The 24,264-nt window shown below is 42.5% G+C and overlaps 1 protein-coding gene and 1 long non-coding RNA gene across 4 annotated transcripts in view; one reads left to right on the top strand and one right to left on the bottom strand.

Annotated features, from left to right (window-relative positions):
- bcar3 (BCAR3 adaptor protein, NSP family member) overlaps nucleotides 1–24,264 on the top strand; it is a 69,803-nt gene that overhangs the window by 36,626 nt on the left and 8,913 nt on the right. For 2 of the 3 annotated variants that reach the window (XM_055046257.1, XM_055046266.1), the window contains 3 exons: nucleotides 4,956–4,998; nucleotides 19,431–19,559; nucleotides 24,105–24,230. In XM_055046257.1, the coding sequence (XP_054902232.1) occupies nucleotides 4,956–4,998; nucleotides 19,431–19,559; nucleotides 24,105–24,230 (298 nt within the window). Of the gene's footprint in view, nucleotides 1–4,955; nucleotides 4,999–13,139; nucleotides 13,340–19,430; nucleotides 19,560–24,104; nucleotides 24,231–24,264 lie in introns of those variants that run through there. The other variant, XM_055046274.1, reaches the window with a different exon arrangement.
- On the bottom strand, nucleotides 13,977–15,619 carry LOC129370357 (uncharacterized). Its single transcript, XR_008607046.1, has 2 exons — nucleotides 15,280–15,619; nucleotides 13,977–14,194 (listed from the first exon to the last, which is right to left on the bottom strand). It is a non-coding gene; the product is annotated as an uncharacterized LOC129370357 (long non-coding RNA).

Here is a 24,264-nt window from a genome sequence, read left to right as displayed (position 1 = left end):
TGAATTAGAAATAATTATATCTATTTCTTCTGAATTCATATTTAATATGAAGGATATAGTTTTCATAAGTATGATTTTAAGGACATGATATTTTTGGGGGTGGTGGCCCCCAGGTGTCCTCCTGTAGATCCGCCCCTGTGGTTTAGCATCTGCTTCCTTTCTACATGTTAATTTCTATTAACTCCAGATATTTGTGTGTCTAGAAAAGCTTGAAGAAACAAATCATAGTTTGCTTTTCCATTAAAACCATACGTCAGTCTTGACTTTCATTCCTCTGCTGCTGATTGACCTGTGACCCCTGACCTTATGGTGCACCGGCTCCTGATTGGTCGGTTTGTTTTTCTCCTGACCTCTGCGGGCAGCTGGCAGACCACCAGGACAGCAGGAGGAACAAACAGAGAGATCTGAGCTGACGTCCAGATCGTTTCAGCTTCACATCTGAATTTCTGTTCACTTAAAGTCAAACTGGATCAACGTAGAATTAGAGATTTGGGATTTTCACGCAACTTTTACGCAAGTCGGCAACATGTCTGAAGCCAACAACGACTAACTAAATGTTGTTTGCATTTTGGTTTTGTCTTATTTCAAATGAACTCAGTAAGATATTTACATTAGAAAATTGAGAAAAATAATAGATTTTGTGTTATGATAGTGACAGATTTCAAAACCTTGTCTCTGCTGAAGAATACAATCACAAGACATTATTAATAACAGTAATAAATGAGAATAATGAATTGAAACAGATTTTTGTTTTTATTTTATTATTTGCAGTGTTTGGTGCTGGAAAAGTTTGATACTTGAATTTTCACGGCTCAAAGTCTTTTCTTGTGTGAAGTAAATGAAACTTGGTCATGAAGTTTCAGAGAAATTCTCCGCCTCCTATTTGAAGGATGTCGTGTTTATGTGTGTAATGGAAAGCCGCTGACCCCTAGAGGCCGTCTGCGGGTACTGCATGCAGCTGTTGCCAGCCTGAATCCAGCTGTGGTCAAGCTGAGTGCGGTGAGCGGCAAAGAACAACAGCAGCCAGAAAAAGACTGCGGTGAGCTCTTCATGCTGCAGCCAGGCCCTGCTCTTTATTTTCATCCTCTTCCTCGCCTCGGCTCGTTCAGTCGCTCCTTCCTGCTGCTGCCGATTGTTCTTGTGGTCGTAGAAAATTCAGCATCGCTTGTTGTTTTTAGCACGAAAAAGAAATACTGATATAGCAGTGGTCAGTTTGTCTAGTCTGAAAAGTCCTGGCTGAACCATTTCACACACAGTTTAACTTCTGCAGAGGAAATCACTCACCTGAAAAACGGTTTCATTGTGGCGCTGCTTATGAATATCCCCATGTTTTCAAACCCAGACCTGGCTTTTAACTGCTTACAATTACTTGAGTGACTTTTAAGAAAAATACATGTTATAAGTGTTTTCCTGCACTGTACTTTTTTATTTCTGCTTCAGTAATTTTATCATAAAGTATTTCTGCTTTGACTTCAGTAAAATTTCTGGATTTTCTACCCACTGAATGAAAAACGAAGATTCACACCTGCAGTTTCTGTTAAAGTTTTATCAATTATTTATTCAACAAACTGATTTGGAAACAATTTTCTTTTGCCTGATTTTATTATTTTTTTGTTCCTTCTTTGGTTTATTGTCATTTTGGTTTTGGATGACTTGGTTTCTTCTCTGACTTGAGTATAATTTTTCATACCCACCTCGGGTTAACGGTGGGGGCAACGGAGGGAAGTTCCCTCATTTGAGAAGATTGATTTCAGGGATTTCAGTGGGTGTTGTCTGTCCAGGGTGATTTCCACGGGACAGTCACGCTGGTTGATGTGGTCAGGGTTTCGGGTCTCACAGGAGTCCAGCAGAGCGGCACCCAAACGGCGACGCCACGAAATAAAGAACATCTGTAATTAGCAATAAATCATCGAGACTTTATTATTCATTTTATTTGTTGTTTCTGTTGTTTTATTTAAAATGTCTCCCACCTCTGGTCTTTAATGTATGTTAGAAATTAGTTCATTTATTTATATACTTGAAAATGGTCTCAAAATAACAATATTATTGTTTATAGCAATAACATCAGGGATTACCATACTATTGCTGATATTACATCAAAAAAAGGCATAAATGGTGAATGAAAAGTCTGCAGAAAGTGGCATTTTTTATCCAATAGTCAGAATTTAAATGGTGACAAACCAATCAGACGACAATCTGAAGTAACTATGGCAACCGCTTCACTGTTACTGAGATAAAAACACCTGCCGTGTCACAGCGTCACAATGAACGCTGACGGCTGCAGGAACCGGAACTAAAAATATCCTCCAACCCTGGAGAAAACGATTTGAAATATGGGTGAAACAACCTCAAACGGAAGCCTAACAGAGCTTTTTAGCAACACATTTAGCAGCACATACACAAGGGTGATTGACAGCGCTGTGACCCTCCTGGCTCTGATTGGTTTGGTTTTGCGAATTCCTCGGGGAGGAAGTAAATTCATTTTTTCCTGATTATCTGTCTTATGGAATATTTTCACGACTTGGTGACAGTTTTAACAGATTCTGTTTAAATAATAAAAAAAGTTTGAAATAAAAATTACATTTTGTGGCTTTAAAGAAGTTCAGCAGCAATTCTGATGATTTGTAGTTGTAGGAAGGATTGACTCAGGAAACCTGAATAAAAATCCAAGCCACACTTTGCGTCACATTAATTTCCTTCCACTTCACAACCAAATGTTGCTTTATAAAAACCCAATAAAATACTTTGTTTATGGTTATACTGTGACAAAATCTGAACAAAAGTGTTGAGGTGTATGGATGCTTTTGCAAACTGCTGCAAGAAAATCAGCATTTCCAACCTCCAGCGATCTTGCAGGACGTTTTGGCAGACGATCACCAAAACCACAATAATATTGTTTATTTCACCAAAACCGGCCCCTGAGCCCGGCGCGGCCCGGGCTCAGGGGCCGGCGCTGTGTTTCTGCTGATATGCTGCAGGGCGTGTCGGGACACGCTCTGGTCTCTGGACCTGCAGCAGGATCAGCTTCCTCATCTCTTGGTGCAGATCTTGAAAGCTGCTTGAATAAACGGCTACAGTCTGCAGTGAATGGGCCCCTCTGTGCTAAATCCTGCTCATTATGTGCAGCTATTTTAAAACTAAGAGGGGCTGGCAGATAAACATATCTGGTTTGGTAAGAAATGAGCTGTGCTAATATTCCCGTGGGAACAGCCTCCAAGCCGAGGGGATCTGAACTAGCAACCTTCGCAGTTTGAGCTGATTACGACGTTCACTGAGCCGCTTGAAGTCTCCAGTAGAGAAAGCTGCAGAAATGCTCCAAATACGTTCAAACAGGCTGAAATGTTTCTACTGTCAAGAACAAATATGAGCAAAATGCACCAGGAAGTTATTTTAATCTCAAAATCTCACCAAGAGATTTAAGTTTATTTTCTACTGCAAATAGTGCAGTAAATTTGAAATGAGAAATAATTCACAAGTAACTTCCAGAAGTTACTTTAAGGAAATAACTTCTTAATATTCATGGAAAACTAGTAATTCATCTGGCAGATTATTTCACTCCTGACATCGGAAAAATGTTTCACCACAACCAGCTTCATATCAGATTCTATCACTGATTGTCGATATTGATAATTATTTATCAGGTTTTTGTTTTAACACTGCCATCTGGTGGTCAAACTTTTCCTGTTTCATTTACAGTTTTCACTCCACTGAGCATTTATAAGACCTGATAGCAAAACCTTAAACTGCTGCTGCGCAGGTCACTCAGCAGGTTGTTGCTAGGTAACCGAAGAATGAGCGAGTTGCTAGGTAACCGAAGAATGAGTGAGTTGCTAGGTAACCGAAGAATGAGTGAGTTGGTTGATTCCACCAACTTTGCTTTGCTAGCTGAGAGGTTTAGCAGCTAAAGACCTTCGTTTGCGGTTCTGGAGTTCAGTGAGTATTTCATCAGATGTATTGTCTACTGATATTGATTATCACAATATATGTTGTTATTGATTTATTTTTCCAGCCCTAGTTATGAGTTAAGAAATAGTCTGGCAGTGAATCGGCTTTAAAGAGCTGTTGACGTAAAATAAGCTGAAGTAAGTTCGTTTTGTCTTATTTCATGTAAGCCAATCGCAACAAGCAATGAATCACTTAATCAATTAATAAATTAAAAATGTATTTATTGTTTTTCTCTCTTCTCACTGGATGATGAAAGTTTTCATTCTGGTGTTTTGGTCTCAACTAGAACAGTTTTGTTTAGTTCATTTTGTTTGTTGTTTATGTTGTTTTGGTTTCTTTATTTTGGATATTTAAAATGTCGTCCAGTTAAATGTTTATTAGTTTATTGGTCTTTGATGATGTGTATTATTATTATTAGCATTACACTACTTTAAAATAAACTCAAAACAACAATATTATTGTTTATGGCCATAACTTTTATAAAATTTGTAATTATGACAGCAGTAATTTCAGTATTTGCTCCACCATTAATACATTGTGTTGTTGCAGTGATTTAAAGTGATAAAACTGCAGCTAAATGTTAGTTTTTCATGCAGTTTGTGGATGAAAACTCCAGTGAAGCTGCAGTGTGTTTGTGAGCTGTGACCCCTGTGTGAAGCGCCAGCGGCGTCCGAGCCGTGGGCGTGCGGCTGTGATGCGTGTCCCGGTGGGGGAGGAGAGAAAGGAGGTCGGACCAGAGAGCCGACTCCACTGTAAGCTCCACTTCAGCCCAGACGGTTTCTGGTTTCTTTTCTCTGGAAGTTTACAGAAAAGCTTTGCAGTTTTGGGTTTTCCTGATCAGGTTTGGACATGCATGGACTCGTAGAACAGCTGTGAAAACGTTTCGGGCATCAGCCGCAGTAAAAGGAGCAACATCAGCACCAGATAGAGTCACCTGAAGTGAGCCTGCGGGTCTGACAGGTCGGGATGTTTTCTCTGAACCGGACTCTCTCTCTGTCTGTGTTTCCCAGGGATCCTGTCGCCGCCCTGGATGCTGCTGTCGACTACGTTAAGGTAGGACAAAACACACAAACAGGGAAAAAACAGGGAAATGATGCAGAAATGAAATGTCTGCATCAATTATCCATTTATAAATCCAAAATTTATGAACAGATTAGTTCATTTGTTTTTCAGATGAACTGTCTTTATTTTACTGTTCAAATTGTGACTTTTTAGTGGAAATTTGGAGCAAAACTGTCTCAGTGCTGCCCCCTGTGGGTTGAACAGGGATTACTGCGGGCACATTTTTTGATTCTGTAATTTTTATTTTTATGCAAAGTAAACAATACAGACAAAAACAAACTGATGGCAACTTTACACACATTCCTCCCAACTTTAGCTCTGAAACACTGGCAACTAGTGGCATCCCACAGCATAATACTGCCACGGCAAATCTAAAGTTATTCCCAGATTTATCCTCCTGCTGCAGAGTTCAACCTCCAGTCATAATATTTATTATAGCAGAACCACAAAATTTATCTTTTTTATGCAATTTATAGGACTTTTATTTAATTAAGCAGATAAAATTACTGCTGAACTCTTTATCAAAAATGTAAAATGCATGACAGATAATATTTTTCTAACAATTTGTAATATTAGTTATTTATCAGAATTAATAGCTGTTGCTCTTTGTCATTTTATAATGTATATTTCTCTCAGTAGAGCGATCCACTGGCCATTAGGTGAATAATTTAAACTCCTGGAGGACCACCAAATTTATTTATTTAAAAATGCAAAAATGTTTAAATTTTTTCTATATAAAATATATTTATCATTAAAGATCCAAGGATTTCTTGGCTGTTTAAAGAAGCGAAACAGGAAATGAAATGTTTTTTGTCATCAGTTGTTTTCTACACTAAAAAACACAAAATGTTACCAAACAGTTTTGGTTTAGCTTCTAGTACAGACAAAACTAACTAACAAGGAACTTCCATAAGTTACGTAAATAATTCTTTAATATTGATGGAAACATACTGGTTCCTCTGGTGGATTAATTATAATAACTTTTATTAATGAATTAATCTGCCAGATGAATTAAGACTTTTTCATCAATATTAAGGAATTACTGACTTAAAACAAACTTTTGTTTCTTGCTGAAAAGTTACTTTTAAGTTACTTTTAAGTTAAAATAGCCGGTAAGGTTTTGTGTTTTTACAGTGCATTTGGTTGGTTTTACGGTTCTTTAGCTTGAGGTCAGGGACCAAGCAAAATCATTTTAAGGACCACAAATGGCCCCCAGGCCACAGGTTGGACATTAAATTACGAGCTAAATGCATCGCAGGTCGCATGCTGCGCGACGTGTGAAACTGATCGCCTCTGCAGAGACGCTGATCCGATATCCGATCAGGATAATTCGGTCCTAAATCACTCAATCTCACACACACACACACACACACACACACACACACACACACACACACACACACACACACACACACACACACACACACACATACACACACACATCACCTGAGTCTCAGACAGCTGATGGCTCTGTTGTGATCTTTCTGTTGGCACAGCATCATTTGGCAGACGTGTGATATTCTTTATGGTTTTCTGTTTTCTTTCCTTATTTATTGTCCAGGAAATCCGTTTAATCTAAGAGCAAAAGACACATTTTCACAGCAGATAAATGGCACAGATGGAGGAAAACATGTTTGAGCAACAATCTTATTACAATATTATGGTTAAATATTGTTTGTTGTTGCTAAAACAAAATAAATCACATTTTTTAAAATTGGACTTGCATTGTTTGTTCATTCTGGTTTTAGTCGACCAACATGCAGTTCCGGTTCCATGTTCAATTTGCAGCATTTAATAAACTCTACATGCTAATATCTGTGATGCTGGAACACAGAACGTCGACCCGGTTGGCATTTAGCCTGACAGTTCCTCTCACTCCATTTGATTTAGGAACAAAATTGAAACATTTGTTTCATTTTGAACTGCTTTTAAAAACCTGTTCCCCTCCTGGCCTGTGGGGGTGCTGCACCAAGAACCACTGAAGGAAACGACACAAAAACCTCAGAAGACAGTGAGGCAACTTCCTTCTTCACCAAATGTAAAAATGGTTTTTGTGATTGTGGGATTTCTCTCTCATTTTTGGTAAAAATCCATGAGGCATTTCTCTCGCTAGTGCTAACCTAGCGCTAACCTAGCGCTAACCTTTGTTTTGGTTGTATTTACCCAGAATGCCCTGCGCTGTAGTCCACTTCCTGCTTTTGGAGCTGTGTCTGGTCCGATTGGTATTCAGATATGCACTCAAGCAGAACCAGAGTTCACCTCAACCAAACCGAGTCGGAGGTTTGTGGGCAGACTGGAGCTAAAATCTGAGATCTTAGATCTAGTCTGTCTAGTTCTATGATCTGTGCTCCGAGCTTTATTATTTATTTTACGTTATATCCAGAATTTCTAACTGTACTTTCTGAACCATTTGTGGTAGTTTATTTTTACATATTAGGAAGTGAACCTTTTGATTTTCTCAGTTTTATTGTTTCTGTTACTTTGACTGTTCCACTCCCAACTGAACTAATTAAAGTTGTTTTTAATGTTTGTAGCTTGTGAAGCTGATTGTGTGTTTAAGTGAGCTATCAAATGTATGTCTGTGTTTAAAAAAAGGAACATTTTAAGCAGATTTGGTGCAGTTTTTCTGCATCAGATCGTTGTTGAAACCTCAGATATCGGCATCGAAAGTGTAAAAAGTGGATCGGTGCAGCCGTGCTAATAGTTGTCCAGCATCAGTATTTTATCAAAACTTTGTCCGAGCGGCACACATGGTTTCTCTTCTCTTTGCTGGATGATTTTTTTATTTTTAACACTTCGGTGTCTAACCACCTCACCCTTGAACCATCTTCATCTCCCCATCGTCATCATTCGCTCCATCTGTTGGCTCGGCTGCGTGACGCTTCCACCACAGTGTGAAAAGCAAACCCAGTTCTTCTCACTGGTCAAACTGGGGCTGTGAGTCAGTGGTGTTTGTGCTGGCTGCTTATCCAGCTGCTCTATCTGTTGTGATGCATAATGGGTGTGAAAACGTGGCTGCCAGCTCTGCCCTGCAGCTCCAGGTGTGTTTTGGTCTTTTGGTTTTTTTAAAGTAGTTGGAAAGCGGACAGGTGAGCCGCCGACGGCCGTCTGGTGCAGCTAAACACGCAACATGCAATTCTGAATGGAGGTTTTCAATGCAAGGAAAGCTTTTTTCAGAGAACATTTGCATTGAAGTATTTGACTGAATCAATTAATCATGATTAATCGATCATTGAAATAAGGGTCAACTAATTTAATAATTGATTAATCGCTAACTGCATCATACAAACTCACATAAACAGCATTTTGTTGAAAAAAACAAACATTCTGAACAGCAAATGAATCAAAACTGTACAAAAATATATACAGGTTTCATCTAAGATTTAAAAATCCTGTGATTAAAATTCTGCTGTTATAAATATTATGACTGAAAGTGGAACTCTGCATTTAATAGGATAAATTTAGGAATAATTTTAGATTTGCAGGATTATGATGTGGGATCAACTGAAGTTTTTCACATGTTGATAATTGATGTGTTTTTAGCTGCAGATATCAGTTTCTCCATTTTAGGCAATAAAATCTTAATTTCTTCATTTAAAAAATAAATTTAATTATTTGTTTTCTCTTGATATATTTCTAACACTGGAAAACGAAGGTTTAAGTGGTGAAATGAAAACTGCATAATGTGTGAGTTTTTCATCCGATTAATCATCAGAATAATCGATTACTAAAATAATCGTTATCGCGATATAACTGCTGAATTTCTGAATGTGCTGAAACCTGCTTTTTATCTCGTTAGCGTTTTCCTGTAGTCGAATGCAAAAGAAGCTTGTAACTTTTAAAAATCTCTGCATGAATATTTTGAGATAACTTTGGGGGGTTTCCAGTAGTTTGAAGGGAGAAAAGTCATTTAGTGAATTAAGACATCAAAAAGCACTGGAATGAGTCGATCCTACTCAGGAAGAAACGACACTGTGTGGTTATTGTCAGTGTTCACTCTCAGTTAAATTGCTGTTTTATCCGGTAATGAGCAGCTGGGGAAGCAGAACGGCCTTTCATGACAAGTTGATTTATTGGTTTCTTCACGATTCGTCTCTTTTTTCCCACTTCTGCTTATTCTCTTTCATTCCCAGTCAGAGCTGAAAGCAGCTTTCCAGCTTTAGAGCTTTAGAAAACAATAATGCTCTCTATGCACATGTGAAAGTGTGTGTGTGTGTGTGTGCGTGCGTGTGTGCGCGAGCGCGCGTGTGTGTGTGTGTGTTTGTGTGTGTGTGTGTGTGTGTGTGTGCGTGCGTGTGTGCGTGTGTTGCCTCACGTTGCAGCAGCACACAAAGAGAAACTAATGTACACACTATCTGCAACCGAACAGCTACTTTACTATTGATCTCAGTTTGCAGCTCAAACAAATATCCATATCCTCCAGTTTCTGTTTTAAGGTTCACTGAAAGGTTCGGGGTAGAGCGCCGTCTGGTGGCCGTGTGGCGGTACTACCAGCCTCAGTCTCGGTGTCAAACATCCTCTGCTGGGATTTATTGCTTTAATCTGGTGATGGAGCAAGACTTTAATCTGTAAGTGGAGACCAAAGTGATTATTATTCAGCTCCACCAATGAGCTGGTGGCGATCAGAGCTGATCAATTAAATCTACAGATAACTGAGTTATAACGTCTCTTATTACATTGTATAAAAGAAGCCGTTAAATTGTAGTTAGCGATATTTCCAACCTGTTCACATAGAAAAGATTAAATATGTTTCAGTTTGTTTTATTTCACAAAGATTGTTTGTTCAGACATGAAGCCATTGTGGCCACATTCTGCTAATCCGCTAAAAGTGGAGCTAATTTTAGCATTTTTGATAACTTTGAAAACATTTAGCACACTTAGCTTCCCTTATATTGAATTTTTCTAAAATGCTCATTTAATTTTGTAGTTTTGTATGGAAGTAGCATTTTAGCATTTCACTAAAGTGTTTTTGTTTGTTTGTTTGTTTTTGTTGCATTAAAATGTAATTATTTTTGATTTGCAACATGATATTTTGGGGATTTTGTCCCGTCGTTTTGCTCAGAATGAAGGTACGACTTCATTTTGTCTCCTAGTTCTCAGTCTTCATTTTTAAAATATTTCCCAGAAATACAATAAAATAATTGCAGAATATATTCTCTTCTTCAAAGAGTTTGTAGTGAATGGATAAATGGATAATCTGGTCCAGATTTTATAGCTTTTGTAAAATATTTTCTGAAACACAGTGACTTCTCCAAAACAAACAATATTTCTTTTCTTACCATAACTACATCAGCACCAGTTGAATTATTTAAATATACTTAATTTTTTGTCTTTTCCTCTTATATTTTAGGAATAAACATAAAAGCACATCCTGTTTGTGTGTCGTAGTTTTGTTTACTTTGAGTTGGAAAATCAGAAATGTCTCCGGATTGTTTTCCTGTTTTAGTGAAAAGTGATGAAACTGTTCCAGTCACTGCGGTGACATTTCTGAGGGCGTGAGGTCAGCATGAGGTCAGCGTGAGGTCAGCATGAGGTCGGCTTACAGGGACTCACCGGGAGCCTGATGAACGCCGCCGCCGGCTTCATGCCGCTGATGCTGGATTATGATATAAGGCTTTGATTACTCAGAGCAGTCTGGATTTACAGGAATAGAAACTACCTGCCTGAAGCATCTTCACATCAAAGATTGTGTATTTACTGATTTTACTTTGCTGCTTTTATAACTTAAAAAATGGATACAAACTCTTTCCCACAACATTTTTTACTTCCTGCTTTGCTTTTTGTTTGTTTCTCTACTCAAATTTTGACAGAAAATATAGAAAGCAGTGATATTTTGCTCACTTTTTCTGTAAAACAAAACAATTGTTTGTGACAGAACGTTACAGATTTATGTTTCCAGGCTTCATGTTTGTTTTGTGATTGTTAAAAAGTGACTGCTGTGATAAATTAGCTACCACTGCTATTAGCCAAGCTAACACAGCAGGTGGTAGATTAGCTTCTGCTGCTATTAGCCAAGCTAACACAGCAGGTGGTAGATTAGCTTCTGCTCCTATTAACACTGCATCCTTTTATCTTTTATGTCTCAGGATACATAAAATTTCAGGTTCAGCTTGTTATGTTGACAACCTGATAGCTAAAACCAGGTTTTAGCTAATCATCATGGGGAGAGTTTTCTCACCTACCCAAAAATTCACTGGAGTTTCATTGTTACCAATTATGACCAAAGTCAAATTATGTTTTCCAATTTAATGTAACATCACAATTTACAGCACTTTCTTTTTCCATGATATGATACAGAATGGAAGAAACGTCCCAGTTTCTCCAGCTAGAGGCAGAAAGAGTTTCGTTCCCTTCATCAGAAACAACCAACATATAGAAATAGAAAGTTTTGAGTTGATTCCCGTCCCTCTGATGCATTCCTGGACCGTTGGATATGTGTATTTTAAGGTGTACATTCAGCCTAGCTGGTGATTTGGGGCTGCTGTGGTCAACAGTGGTGTGTGTGTGTGTGTGTGTGTGTGTGTGTGTGTGTGTGTGTGTGTGTGTGTGTGTGTGTGTCCCAGAGAATGCTGGACATGCATTTCCTTCCTGTATCGTCGGAGAGTTCTCGCTGTAATTACAGTGGGAATATTCCCCCGGCTCCGGTGTCTCCCTCCCTCTCTCTGTGTTTGCCGGTAGAAACGTCGTCTTGTTTCGCTGCGTTTTGAATTTCCTCCTCTGCTGCGTTCGCCGTCCATTCGCAGCCGGTCTGGTGGGAAAGTCGGGGCTGTAATTGCTCAGCAGTGATTTAGTCATAGCTATTCATCAGGGCAGAAAGGCAGAGAGGGATGTTTGATCTCACTTTGAAAAGCCTTTTCTGGGCCATTTTCAAAACACAAGAGCTGAGTCATTTTCTAAAAGAGTACAGACAGATCCAAACTAAAAGATCTTAAAATACATTTCTTAAAGGAGGAGAACGGTCTCTGTTATTTCAATCTAATAGCAGCTGAGAAGTTCAGGGGTTTTTTCTTTTTTTATTCTCTGCATTTTGCATGTTCAGGGAGGAGATGGAGGCCTGTTTCAAGATGCGGAAATCTTTTTCTATTTCCTGCTAATGTGAAAAAACAAAGCAAAAAAACATTTTTTCTAGTATTTCCATTAAAGTTGCAGTATTTAACTTCTATTTAAAAAAATAATTTTTGCATGTTTGTTAAAATTGTTGCTGTTTTGCGACAGATAATCTGTGAAAAGATCGACTGCTGATTGATCGCCATCTAAAGAAATGCACCAGTCCTGACAAAAAACAACCAATCAGAGCCAGGCCTAGCGCTGTCAATCATCCTCATGTAGTCGCTGCTAAATGCTAACAGTGGAGAAATGGCTTTCCAGAAAAACTGTTTATTCGCTGTCATTGGTGGCCTTGCTAACTACTCTTAGCATTCACAACATGCTATGCTAGCTGCAGCATAACAGAGAGCAGGGAGGAAGCAGCACCACATGAGATTGTGATTGACAGCACTAAGCCCCGCCCTCTGGCTCTGATTGGTTCTAGTTCGCCAATAAATATGGAAAAAAGCAAATATATATGTTTTTATGAAAGTTAAATACTGCAACTTTTAATAAACTTCTTCATGCGATAAGTCAATAAAAACCGATATTTGCATGTGAAGCCGATCTTATCATCTTAGAAAAGGTCTAATAAGCATCTTCTTCTTCTCTTCCATTAGAAAGATTTTATTGACAGACCGATAAAAAGAAATGTTGTCAACTCAGCGACTTTCTTACTGCAACATTTTAGGCAAAAAAAATGGAATCGGTCAAGAAAACTGCAGTCAGTGCATCGCTTTGGGTTTCATGAAGAGAAACTAAAGAAGGGACTTTTGTGCAGCTTTTTTTGTCCTGCCATGTTTTTTCCAGAGATGAGGAAAGTCGCCTCCGGGCCACTCCCAGGCGATGGAGCAAACCTCAGCACACGCTCGTTTCTCTCCTGCACACGAGGCCTGGAGGGGGCGTGGCCTGGATGGGGCGTGGCCTGGAGGGGGCGTGGCCTGGAGGGGGCGTGGCCTGGAGGGGCGGGGCCTGGAGGGGAAAAAGTGATGCAAACGATGAGCGGAGCACAGCGAGAGTTCACTCTGCAGGGGACTGTGGAGCAGAGAGAGCCAGGCTCTCTGTCATGGAGCTTTCTCTGCAGTTTGCTGGCTGGAGTTGAGTTTTCAGTCTCAGAAACCGGAAACGTTGCCGTCTGTTTGGTTGCACTTTGGAAACGGTTGTGATGACGGAGCGATGCAACCTGAAGGCTCTGACAGCGGCTCTGTGTTGCTTCTACCACAGGAACTCGGTCGTCACCGGGAAGGTGAGATCAGATTTACCTTCTGATTGCTGTTTATAGCAGGACACAGGAAACTGACCGGTCCACTTGAAACAGGGGTCCAAAGTGCGGCTCGGGGGCCATTTGTGGCCGTTGGAGTGATTTTGTGTGGCCCCCAAATGTAAATTAAGCAAATTTGGTGCAGATGCAAACTTTAAATTGTTAATCAGGGCACAATTATAATCAATTTGATTTGCTTACAGTAGAAAATGTTGAACAATAAAAGGTATTTGTCTTTTCAGAACCAAATTTTTATAATAAGTAGAAACTTTTGCTGAAATCAACTTTGATTTAGCATATTAGCTAAACATGTCAGCCATGTTTCACAGTTAAACATGGCTAATATCTTTAAATATTACATATTTAATTCATTAAACATGGTGAAGCATTAGCCATGTTTAATATTTAAAATGGCTCAAGTTTAAATATGTAAACATTAAACAGAGCTAATGTTAGCCACATGGCTAATATTTAAACATGCTTAACTGTTAGACATGTTTAATATTTAATTTATTACATTTGGCTAAATATAGCAAATGTTTTTGAAAGAAAGTGACTCAAGCCTTTTTCTTGTAACTGAATAAATTTGTTAAATTAAACCAAAATCCATTTGAAAACCACATTAAATTTTGCTGCTGCTCTGAATGCTGCTGCGCTTTTATTGCTGCCACCAGACGACCCCCATAAACTCCGCCTGTGTGGCCGTCTGGCTCTGAGTGTCAGATTTATGTTCACTTCATCCGGACAGACGAGGCAAAGAGCCGGGATGAGCTGGAGCTGACATGCAGATGAGACGGTCTGTGCAGCAGGTTCTGTTCGGTTCGGTTCTGTCAGCTACACCTGTGGTTAAAACAGAAATGAAGGAAAACTGATTTCATTCTGCAACATGAGGTCAGGTTATCGGAGAGAAGTTTCTGTCACATTTAAAGATTCTGCATAAAAAAACTTTTTGTGTTTTTTTGCATATTTATTGAAACTGTCATGTTGTGACAACATGAGACAGAAAATCTGTGAACAGATCTAGAAAAATGCATCAAAAACAACCAATCAGAGCCAGGAGGCGGGTCTTTTCGCTGTCAATCACACTCATGTACTCGCTGCTAAATGCTCCGATGGAGGGGAAACATCTTCCAGTTACATGAAAACTGTGACTGTCGTTGTTGGTGGCCATGCTAACTAGCATGGCTATGCTAGCTACACACATATTGACATAACTTTTACAAGCTGTGCTAGCTGCAGCTTTTAGACCAAATATTTTGAAACATGGGCCAAACTTGTCGAATCAAAAGTATTTGTCAAATTGTGATTGCTGGGCTATTTTCAACAGTTTGGATAGAAAAGCAAATTTTTAATGTCGATTTCAAATCTGTAAACCGCATTCTTGAATATAAGCAGGAAGGAAGTGGAGAACTGGAGACGAGTAGGGACTTATTGAAGTTCCTACCTAAAAAAAACAACAAATAAAAGCTGTGTTTTCATTTCTGAGCCGGAAGCACAGGTGAGCAAAAGGAAAGTTATTTACTGTAGATCCAAAACATAATAATGTTTTTTACATGTTTGGTGTATTTTTTTAAAAAAGCATCTAGTTTTCAAACTATTTTAGGTTCTTTAGAATAAATTTTAAAAACAGGTTTTGGATTATTTCCTTTCAAAAACTTTGCTATTTTTTCCAAGTTCAATACATGAAATAAAAACTGATTTAGGTGCTGAGAGACTGAAAAATATTCAGCAGTTATGCAGCAAACACTATTTAAAAATGTAAAAATGACCCAAACATGACATAAAGATGATCTTCCTGCACTCCTACAGACTCTAAATACACAACAAAATGTATTTAAAGGCTAAAAAAAGTCATTTTTTAATCATGTTTTTGTGAATCAAATAGAAAATATTTGAATAAAAGCAGAATTAGAGCTGAAACTCACAGCATCACATCCTTTGTGTTGCTCCTCTTTTAGCTCGTTTCCACCCCGTCCTTCATCTGCGCTGCTTTTCTCCTGGCGGTCCAAAAAGCCAGAGGACTTGTTCCCTTTACGCTCCTCCGTCTGGCTCCTTGGGACGCAGTCAGTTTTCTGTGCTTCGCAAATCGAAGCTTAAAATATCCCAGCAGAGATTACATGAGATGGTGGTTTCACTTCATTTCCCTAAAGGTTTAGACAGAAAAAAACATTTTACACCTGACCATCCAAGGTGAGCTGGATAAGGTTTGATAACCCCTCCTCTAAAAACCTCTGATCCTTCAGAGTGAAGGACGGCGATGTGGAAAAGCTCAAGATGTTATTTTTATTTAAATCACATTTTTTAAAAAACAACAAGAATCATTGTCTCTATGTGACGTTTATTTAATAAAGAGAATAAATAAATAAAGCTGCAAATATGTTTATAATGCATAAGAGGTGACAGACAGAGCACAAAAACGTTTCTCCAGTAGCTGAGTGACTGTAACTAGTTTCTCTCCATCTTGGTGTTCAGAGATGATTCCTCTGCAGCTAAAATACTTCCTGGTTTAATCACAGAAAGTTTTAGATAAACAGGAAGTCGTTTAGTCTCATCAGCTTTGATCAGGATTGTCCAATTACTGTCCTTAAAGGGCCGGCGCCCTTCATGCTTTAGATGTTTCTCTGCTTTAACAGAAACAAACTCCTTCAAGGTTTTCAGAAGTTTAATAAAAAAAATTTTTAAAAGTTGTTTCACGTTCACAACGAGAAGGTTTCGCTGAGTAATCAAAAATAGTTTTTTCTTCGTATGTCTGTTTTTTGCATCACCTCATGAGGAAACTTTTCAACAATTGACAGGGAGGCGAATCCTCAACGTTTGGCTCCTGATGATCAAACTCTGCAGAAACGAGACGCTTCACATGCAGATCGAGGAGCAAAAGTTGGGCTGCAGTGACAGCAGCACAACTTCAGCTTATTACTGTGCAAAAGTAAAAAAAGAATTTGGCAAAAATGTCTCTCAAGGCATTTAATGCTTAAAAATTACACCATCAGATGCACTAACATATAAAGTTATGTGGATCTTTTTTAACATCTAAAGAACCAAAAGGAAAATATTTTTGCTCGAGTTTCTTTGTGAACTTGAAATAAGAACCAAAAATTTGTTTACAAGAAACTTTTCAGCAAAATACAGAAGCTTGTTTTAAGTGAATAATTTATTAACATCGGAGAAAAAGTTCGAGTTCCACTGCTAGATTATTTCTCTTCTAACAACTAACTTCTAACTCCTGTCACCAGTGAAATAATCTGCAGGTGGAACCGGAGCGTTTTCATCAGTATCTTTCTCCTCACGGTTCTCCTCACGGTTCTCCTCACGGTTCTCCTCACGGTTCTCCTCACGGTTCTCCTCACGGTTCTCCTCATGGTTCTCCTCACGGTTCTCCTCATGGTTCTCCTCACGGTTCTCCTCACGGTTCTCCTCACGGTTCTCCTCACGGTTCTCCTCACGGTTCTCCTCACGGTTCTCCTCACGGTTCTCCTCATGGTTCTCCTCACGGTTCTCCTTGCCCTCCTCGTTCTTCCTGCACACCATCCACCAACGACCTTCTGCTCATGACTTCATAAATCCAGAATGACGTCGACTCGTGGCGTTAAACAGGCAGCAGAGCTGCAGATGAAAAACCGGTTTCTTATTTTTGTTGTGACCTTTGCAGAAACTGGAGGATTTGCGATCATTAAATCATCCAGATTAATGCAAAAGAAGAACAGGAGAAACATGAGCTTCTGGTTGAGGATGAGAAACATGAGCTTCTGGTTGAGGATGAGAAACATGAGCTTCTGGTTGAGGATGAGAAACTGCTGTTATCTCTCATCTGTTTCACCACATTTCATTTATTTAGATTATCCAGAAGCTTCCTGACAGGGAAAGAGAAACTCCACCCATTTCAAGCTTTGGGAGCGTTTGGCGTCACTTGAACTCGTCTTTGTTTATGTGCGGCAGGTTGAGGTGTGTGTGCAGGCGGGTCCATGTGGGCGGGGGACGTCATATGACGTCGCACCAGGTGAGGCAGAGCGGCGGAGGGACAAAACATTGGTGGAGGCAGACAGACAAGTGGAGTTGTATCTGAGCCAGCAGAGTGTGTGTCGACGTGTGTGTGTCGACGTGTGTGTGTGTGGACGTGTGTGTGTGTGTGGACGTGTGTGTGTGTGTGATGAGGAAGGAGGAACGCTGTAGAGACCCAGCAGCTGTTCTGTAAGTCTGTCTGTTGTTTGTCTTGTTAGAAATTTTCTCCTTCTGTTTCTAGTTTTACTGTAAGGTAGAAAAACCGGAACGTGTTTTGGTGGCCAACAAATCCACGGATCAGATCCTGGATGAGAATCCGAGTCGCGTTCTGCCATCCAAACATTTCAGTGAACGTCTCTGGATTATTCTGCTTCTACCTATTAGTAAATCTGGGATATAAATAGATGAATAGTTTGTCTCTGTAATAATTTTAAAATATTAACAGTAAAAAGTTTTAGAAACAAATTTGAGTCCTTCTTGAGTTGCAGTCGGGGTCCACAAATGGCCCCCGGACCGCACTTTGAACACCCCTGGATTAAACAAATGTTAGCAACTTTTTGCCTTCCTGCGTTGGGTGTCCAAAGTGAGGCCCGGGGGCCATTTATGGCCCTTTTGACTGATTCTATGTGGCCCCAAACTACAATTCAAAAATAATATAAATTTTGTTCAGAGATACGGATTTTTAATTTGTAATCAGGATAAATAAAAATTGTTACCAACATAATTTTCTTACAGAGGAAAATCCAAAGTATAACTGAAAGTATTTATGTTTTTACAGCAAAGGTTTAACAAAAGACCAAATTTATCCAGAGACAGCGGCCTGACAAGCCGAATCAGCTTCTATTCTTTCTTAAACTTGGTTAAATATAAAATATAAATATGAAACAAAGTGACTCAAATCCTCTTATCACTGAAAATAAATTGATTAGATTAATATCAGAAATTTTCTACAAAAAAACTTTCTGAATTTGAAACTTTCCGAAGAGTTTTTGATATTAATCACAAAACATCAACGTTTTTTCTACCAGCCTTAAAACGCTGTTTGACTAAATTAATTTCTACTCTTATTACCAATATAACACATTTATAAAAATTCAAACAAAAATTATGATTAAGAAAGAAACAGTAATCAGTCTATTTGTAACTTTTTTTGTTGTTTCTCAAAATCATTTAATTTTATTTACTTCCAAAACAAAATGTTCACTCATTTTGTTTCATTATGTTTCATTTTAATATGACAGATGAGAGACAGAGACGCGCATGAAGGATCATTTAAGCACCAAAGGGCTTCACGTCATAAAATCATAAAACTGTAATCAGGTTTATTGGGAGCCGCAAACAAATCCCTGAAATAAAACTGTTGTAAAAACCGTAATTATTAACAAACCCTGGAGTTGCGACTCGGTTTTAGCTCTGGGTTTAAAGTGTCAGTGTTTCAGCTGGTTTGCAGTTTTCTGGATTTTCTTCTGGTTGAAGTTTCTCCTCTGACACGAAGCGACTGGAAGAGTTTCTTCGTCTTTTGTCCTGGAAATGAAGGTTGACTTTGTAACCATCTTTATGTGGCTCTGAAGGTTCAGGTCAGAGGTCAAGCTGATCTCTAGTTTCGATCTGAATCTATTCTGACTCTACATCTACAGCCTGTGGTTTTGTTTCTGTTCTGGTTCTTCAGTTTTCCATAAATGTTTTTGTCTTAAATTAATCTGCTATTTCTGACGAGTTTTTCTTAATGCAGGAGCAAAAAGATATTTAGACCTGAGATCAAAATACTTGTTCTGTTAATGTTTTATTCAGTCTGTTTAACTGTTTTGTAATTTTTTTCTCTTTTTTCTAATCTTAAAAAATGGATAATGGGGATCCAAATAAAAAACAACCAAACTTTAAATACATTAAAAATCAGCCTCTTTAATGGATTTTCATGTACAAAAATACTAATTTTATACAAACTTGAGCCAAAGAGATGAACATTATTCAGTTGAAAAGCTCTTTTGGTGAAATCAAAGTGGTGAAACGTCTGCGAGCATCAAGCTGTGAACGGGTTTCATCCGGACCTGAACGGTTCCTCCTGCTGTCCTCCCAGTTCTCCAGGGACCAGTTCATCCTGGACTGTTCGCTGGAGAAGCTCCGCCGGGAGCTGGAGGAGGAGCTGAAGATGAGCAGCGAGGAGCCCAGGAGCCACGCCTGGTACCACGGCGCCATTCCCAGACAGGTACAGCACAAAAACACAGCCACTCCCTTTAAAAGTCCAGTTGGAAACCAGTTGGACCGGGCCGGGTGTCATTAGCCTGCAGCGCTGCGACTGCAGGCAGATTACTGGGTGTGTTTGCAGCCCAGCAGGAGCAGAGGGGTTTCTCCTCCAGGGTGCCTGTGAGGGAGGCTGTGTCCTCCACATGTAATCGCTTTTAATAAGCTGCTTCCTCTGGCTAAACTACCATTACACTCTGAACAAACAGCGGCCTAATTAAAGCCCTGAGTTCAGCATGGAGGTTTGTGTGTTTCTGTGGAAAAGAAAAAGTGAAAAGCTGCAAGAAAACAGGACAAAACAAGCTTACACTGCAAAAACACAAAATCCTGCAATTTGGTTCAGTTTCTACTGCAAATATTTAGTAAAATAGAAATAAGAGAAGATAATAAATATGAGTTTTTTGGAACTAATCAACTCCTCAGTAATTATTTTAGACCTGGGTTGGTAGGCAATGGGCTGGACTTGGCTGGGGTTAAATAATCTGCCAGTAAAACTAATACTTATTTTTTTTAAATCAATATTGAGGAATTATTGACTAAAATAAAAGCCTCTATAAGTTTCTGTAAAGTTTGTTGTAAGTTAGTTTTGTCTTATTTGAACTGATATTTTCACGAGAAACTAAACAACAATACTTGGTAAAATATTGTTTTTGCAGTGTTGGTGGCTGGATGGAAATAAAATTTCTACATGTATAAAATGTAAAAAAAAAAAAAAAACTTTCTCAATAACATTGAACAATTGAATGATCATAAAACCACCCTGGTTATCCGTTCTCTGTCTCAGAGCAGAAGCAGGTTATAATTATTTCATTTAATCCCGTCATAAATCTCAGCTCAACGCACTGACACTGTAAAAATTGGGAATCAATACAAAATAATAGTCAGAAATTACAAAGTGAATCTGAGGTGAGGGATCCAGCCAGAGCTAAAGGCGTCTTTCCATCCAGACAAATGAAAGTTTAAAAACAACGTTTAACTTGCTGACACATCAGTTTAAAGGGAAACTACCATTGGAGGCAGTTGACCTTGCAGGCAGTTGACCTTGCAGGCCATTGACCCTGCAGGCAGTTGACCTTGCAGGCGGTTGACCCTGCAGGCGGTTGACCCTGCAGGCGGTTGACCTTGCAGGCAGTTGACCCTGCAGGCGGTTGACCCTGCAGGCGGTTGACCCTGCAGGCGGTTGACCTTGCAGGCAGTTGACCTTGCAGGCAGTTGACCCTGCAGGCGGTTGACCCTGCAGGGCGGTTGACCCTGCAGGCGGTTGACCCTGCAGGCGGTTGACCTTGCAGGCGGTTGACCTTGCAGGCGGTTGACCCTGCAGGCGGTTGACCCTGCAGGCAGTTGACCCTGCAGGCGGTTGACCCTGCAGGCGGTTGACCCTGCAGGCTGTTGACCCTGCAGGCTGTTGACCCTGCAGGCGGTTGACCTTGCAGGCGGTTGACCTTGCAGGCAGTTGACCCTGCAGGCAGTTGACCCTGCAGGCGGTTGACCCTGCAGGCGGTTGACCCTGCAGGCGGTTGACCCTGCAGGCTGTTGACCCTGCAGGCAGTTGACCCTGCAGGCAGTTGACCTTGCAGGCAGTTGACCCTGCAGGCAGTTGACCTTGCAGGCAGTTGACCCTGCAGGCAGTTGACCCTGCAGGCAGTTGACCTTGCAGGCAGTTGACCCTGCAGGCAGTTGACCTTGCAGGCAGTTGACCCTGCAGGCCATTGACCCTGCAGGCAGTTGACCTTGCAGGCCATTGACCCTGCAGGCAGTTGACCCTGCAGGCCATTGACCCTGCAGGCAGTTGACCCTGCAGGCGGTTGACCTTGCAGGCAGTTGACCCTGCAGGCAGTTGACCCTGCAGGCAGTTGACCTTGCAGGCAGTTGACCCTGCAGGCCATTGACCCTGCAGGCAGTTGACCCTGCAGGCAGTTTGACCTTGCAGGCAGTTGACCCTGCAGGCAGTTGACCCTGCAGGCAGTTGACCTTGCAGGCAGTTGACCCTGCAGGCAGTTGACCTTGCAGGCAGTTGACCCTGCAGGCCATTGACCCTGCAGGCAGTTGACCTTGCAGGCCATTGACCCTGCAGGCAGTTGACCCTGCAGGCCATTGACCCTGCAGGCAGTTGACCCTGCAGGCCGTTGACCCTGCAGGCAGTTGACCCTGCAGGCGGTTGACCCTGCAGGCGGTTGACCCTGCAGGCAGTTGACCTTGCAGGCAGTTGACCCTGCAGGCGGTTGACCCTGCAGGCGGTTGACCCTGCAGGCGGTTGACCCTGCAGGCGGTTGACCTTGCAGGCGGTTGACCTTGCAGGCAGTTGACCCTGCAGGCAGTTGACCCTGCAGGCCGTTGACCCTGCAGGCGGTTGACCCTGCAGGCGGTTGACCCTGCAGGCTGTTTGACCCTGCAGGCAGTTGACCTTGCAGGCGGTTGACCCTGCAGGCGGTTGACCCTGCAGGCAGTTGACCTTGCAGGCAGTTGACCCTGCAGGCGGTTGACCCTGCAGGCGGTTGACCCTGCAGGCGGTTGACCCTGCAGGCGGTTGACCTTGCAGGCGGTTGACCTTGCAGGCAGTTGACCCTGCAGGCAGTTGACCCTGCAGGCCGTTGACCCTGCAGGCGGTTGACCCTGCAGGCAGTTGACCCTGCAGGCTGTTGACCCTGCAGGCTGTTGACCCTGCAGGCGGTTGACCTTGCAGGCGGTTGACCTTGCAGGCAGTTGACCTGCAGGCAGTTGACCCTGCAGGCCGTTGACCCTGCAGGCGGTTGACCCTGCAGGCGGTTGACCCTGCAGGCTGTTGACCCTGCAGGCAGTTGACCCTGCAGGCAGTTGTTGACCTTGCAGGCAGTTGACCCTGCAGGCAGTTGACCCTGCAGGCAGTTGACCTTGCAGGCAGTTGACCCTGCAGGCCATTGACCCTGCAGGCAGTTGACCCTGCAGGCAGTTGACCTTGCAGGCAGTTGACCCTGCAGGCAGTTGACCCTGCAGGCAGTTGACCTTGCAGGCAGTTGACCCTGCAGGCAGTTGACCTTGCAGGCAGTTGACCCTGCAGGCCATTGACCCTGCAGGCAGTTGACCTTGCAGGCCATTGACCCTGCAGGCAGTTGACCCTGCAGGCCATTGACCCTGCAGGCAGTTGACCCTGCAGGCGGTTGACCCTGCAGGCAGTTGACCTTGCAGGCGGTTGACCCTGCAGGCGGTTGACCCTGCAGGCAGTTGACCTTGCAGGCAGTTGACCCTGCAGGCGGTTGACCCTGCAGGCGGTTGACCCTGCAGGCGGTTGACCCTGCAGGCGGTTGACCCTGCAGGCGGTTGACCTTGCAGGCAGTTGACCCTGCAGGCAGTTGACCCTGCAGGCCATTGACCCTGCAGGCAGTTGACCCTGCAGGCGGTTGACCCTGCAGGCAGTTGACCCTGCAGGCAGTTGACCCTGCAGGCAGTTGACCTTGCAGGCAGTTGACCCTGCAGGCAGTTGACCCTGCAGGCAGTTGACCTTGCAGGCAGTTGACCCTGCAGGCCATTGACCCTGCAGGCAGTTGACCCTGCAGGCCATTGACCCTGCAGGCAGTTGACCTTGCAGGCAGTTGACCCTGCAGGCAGTTGACCCTGCAGGCAGTTGACCCTGCAGGCAGTTGACCCTGCAGGCAGTTGACCCTGCAGGCAGTTGACCCTGCAGGCCATTGACCCTGCAGGCAGTTGACCCTGCAGGCCATTGACCCTGCAGGCAGTTGACCCTGCAGGCGGTTGACCCTGCAGGCGGTTGACCCTGCAGGCCGTTGACCCTGCAGGCAGTTGACCCTGCAGGCAGTTGACCCTGCAGGCCATTGACCCTGCAGGCGGTTGACCCTGCAGGCGGTTGACCCTCCAGGCGGTTGACCCTGCAGGCCGTTGACCCTGCAGGCAGTTGACCTTGCAGGCAGTTGACCCTGCAGGCAGTTGACCTTGCAGGCAGTTGACCCTGCAGGCAGTTGACCTTGCAGGCAGTTGACCCTGCAGGCCATTGACCCTGCAGGCAGTTGACCCTGCAGGCCATTGACCCTGCAGGCAGTTGACCCTGCAGGCGGTTGACCCTGCAGGCGGTTGACCCTGCAGGCAGTTGACCCTGCAGGCAGTTGACCCTGCAGGCAGTTGACCCTGCAGGCCATTGACCCTGCAGGCGGTTGACCCTGCAGGCGGTTGACCCTCCAGGCGGTTGACCCTGCAGGCCGTTGACCCTGCAGGCAGTTGACCCTGCAGACAGTTGACCCTGCAGGCAATTGACCTTGCAGGCAGTTGACCCTGCAGGCGGTTGACCCTGCAGGCGGTTGACCCTGCAGGCCGTTGACCCTGCAGGCAGTTGACCCTGCAGGCAGTTGACCCTGCAGGCGGTTGACCCTGCAGGCGGTTGACCCTGCAGGCGGTTGACCCTGCAGGCAGCGGCGCTGCGTCCTGAAGCCACCCAGACCTCCATCATCAGACTTAATGAAATGTTTGGCCTGCAAACAGCCACCGCCGTGTGACCCAGTGTTTGTGTCACAACCTGCAGGTCGCAGAGAGCCTGGTGCAGCGTGACGGAGACTTCCTGCTGCGGGATTCGCTCTCCAGCCCGGGGAGTTACGTTCTGACCTGCCAGTGGAGAAACGCCGCGCAGCACTTCAAGATCAGCAGGAAGGTAGAGACTCAGTCTGACTGCAGCTCTGGGATGT

Source organism: Poeciliopsis prolifica, unplaced genomic scaffold (genome assembly GCF_027474105.1).
Source record: "Poeciliopsis prolifica strain line A6 unplaced genomic scaffold, Auburn_PproV2 SCAFFOLD002, whole genome shotgun sequence".
NCBI lineage: Eukaryota > Metazoa > Chordata > Actinopteri > Cyprinodontiformes > Poeciliidae > Poeciliopsis > Poeciliopsis prolifica.
The sequence above is the reverse complement of the archived record's forward strand: the minus strand, read 5'-3'. Positions and strand labels throughout refer to the sequence as shown.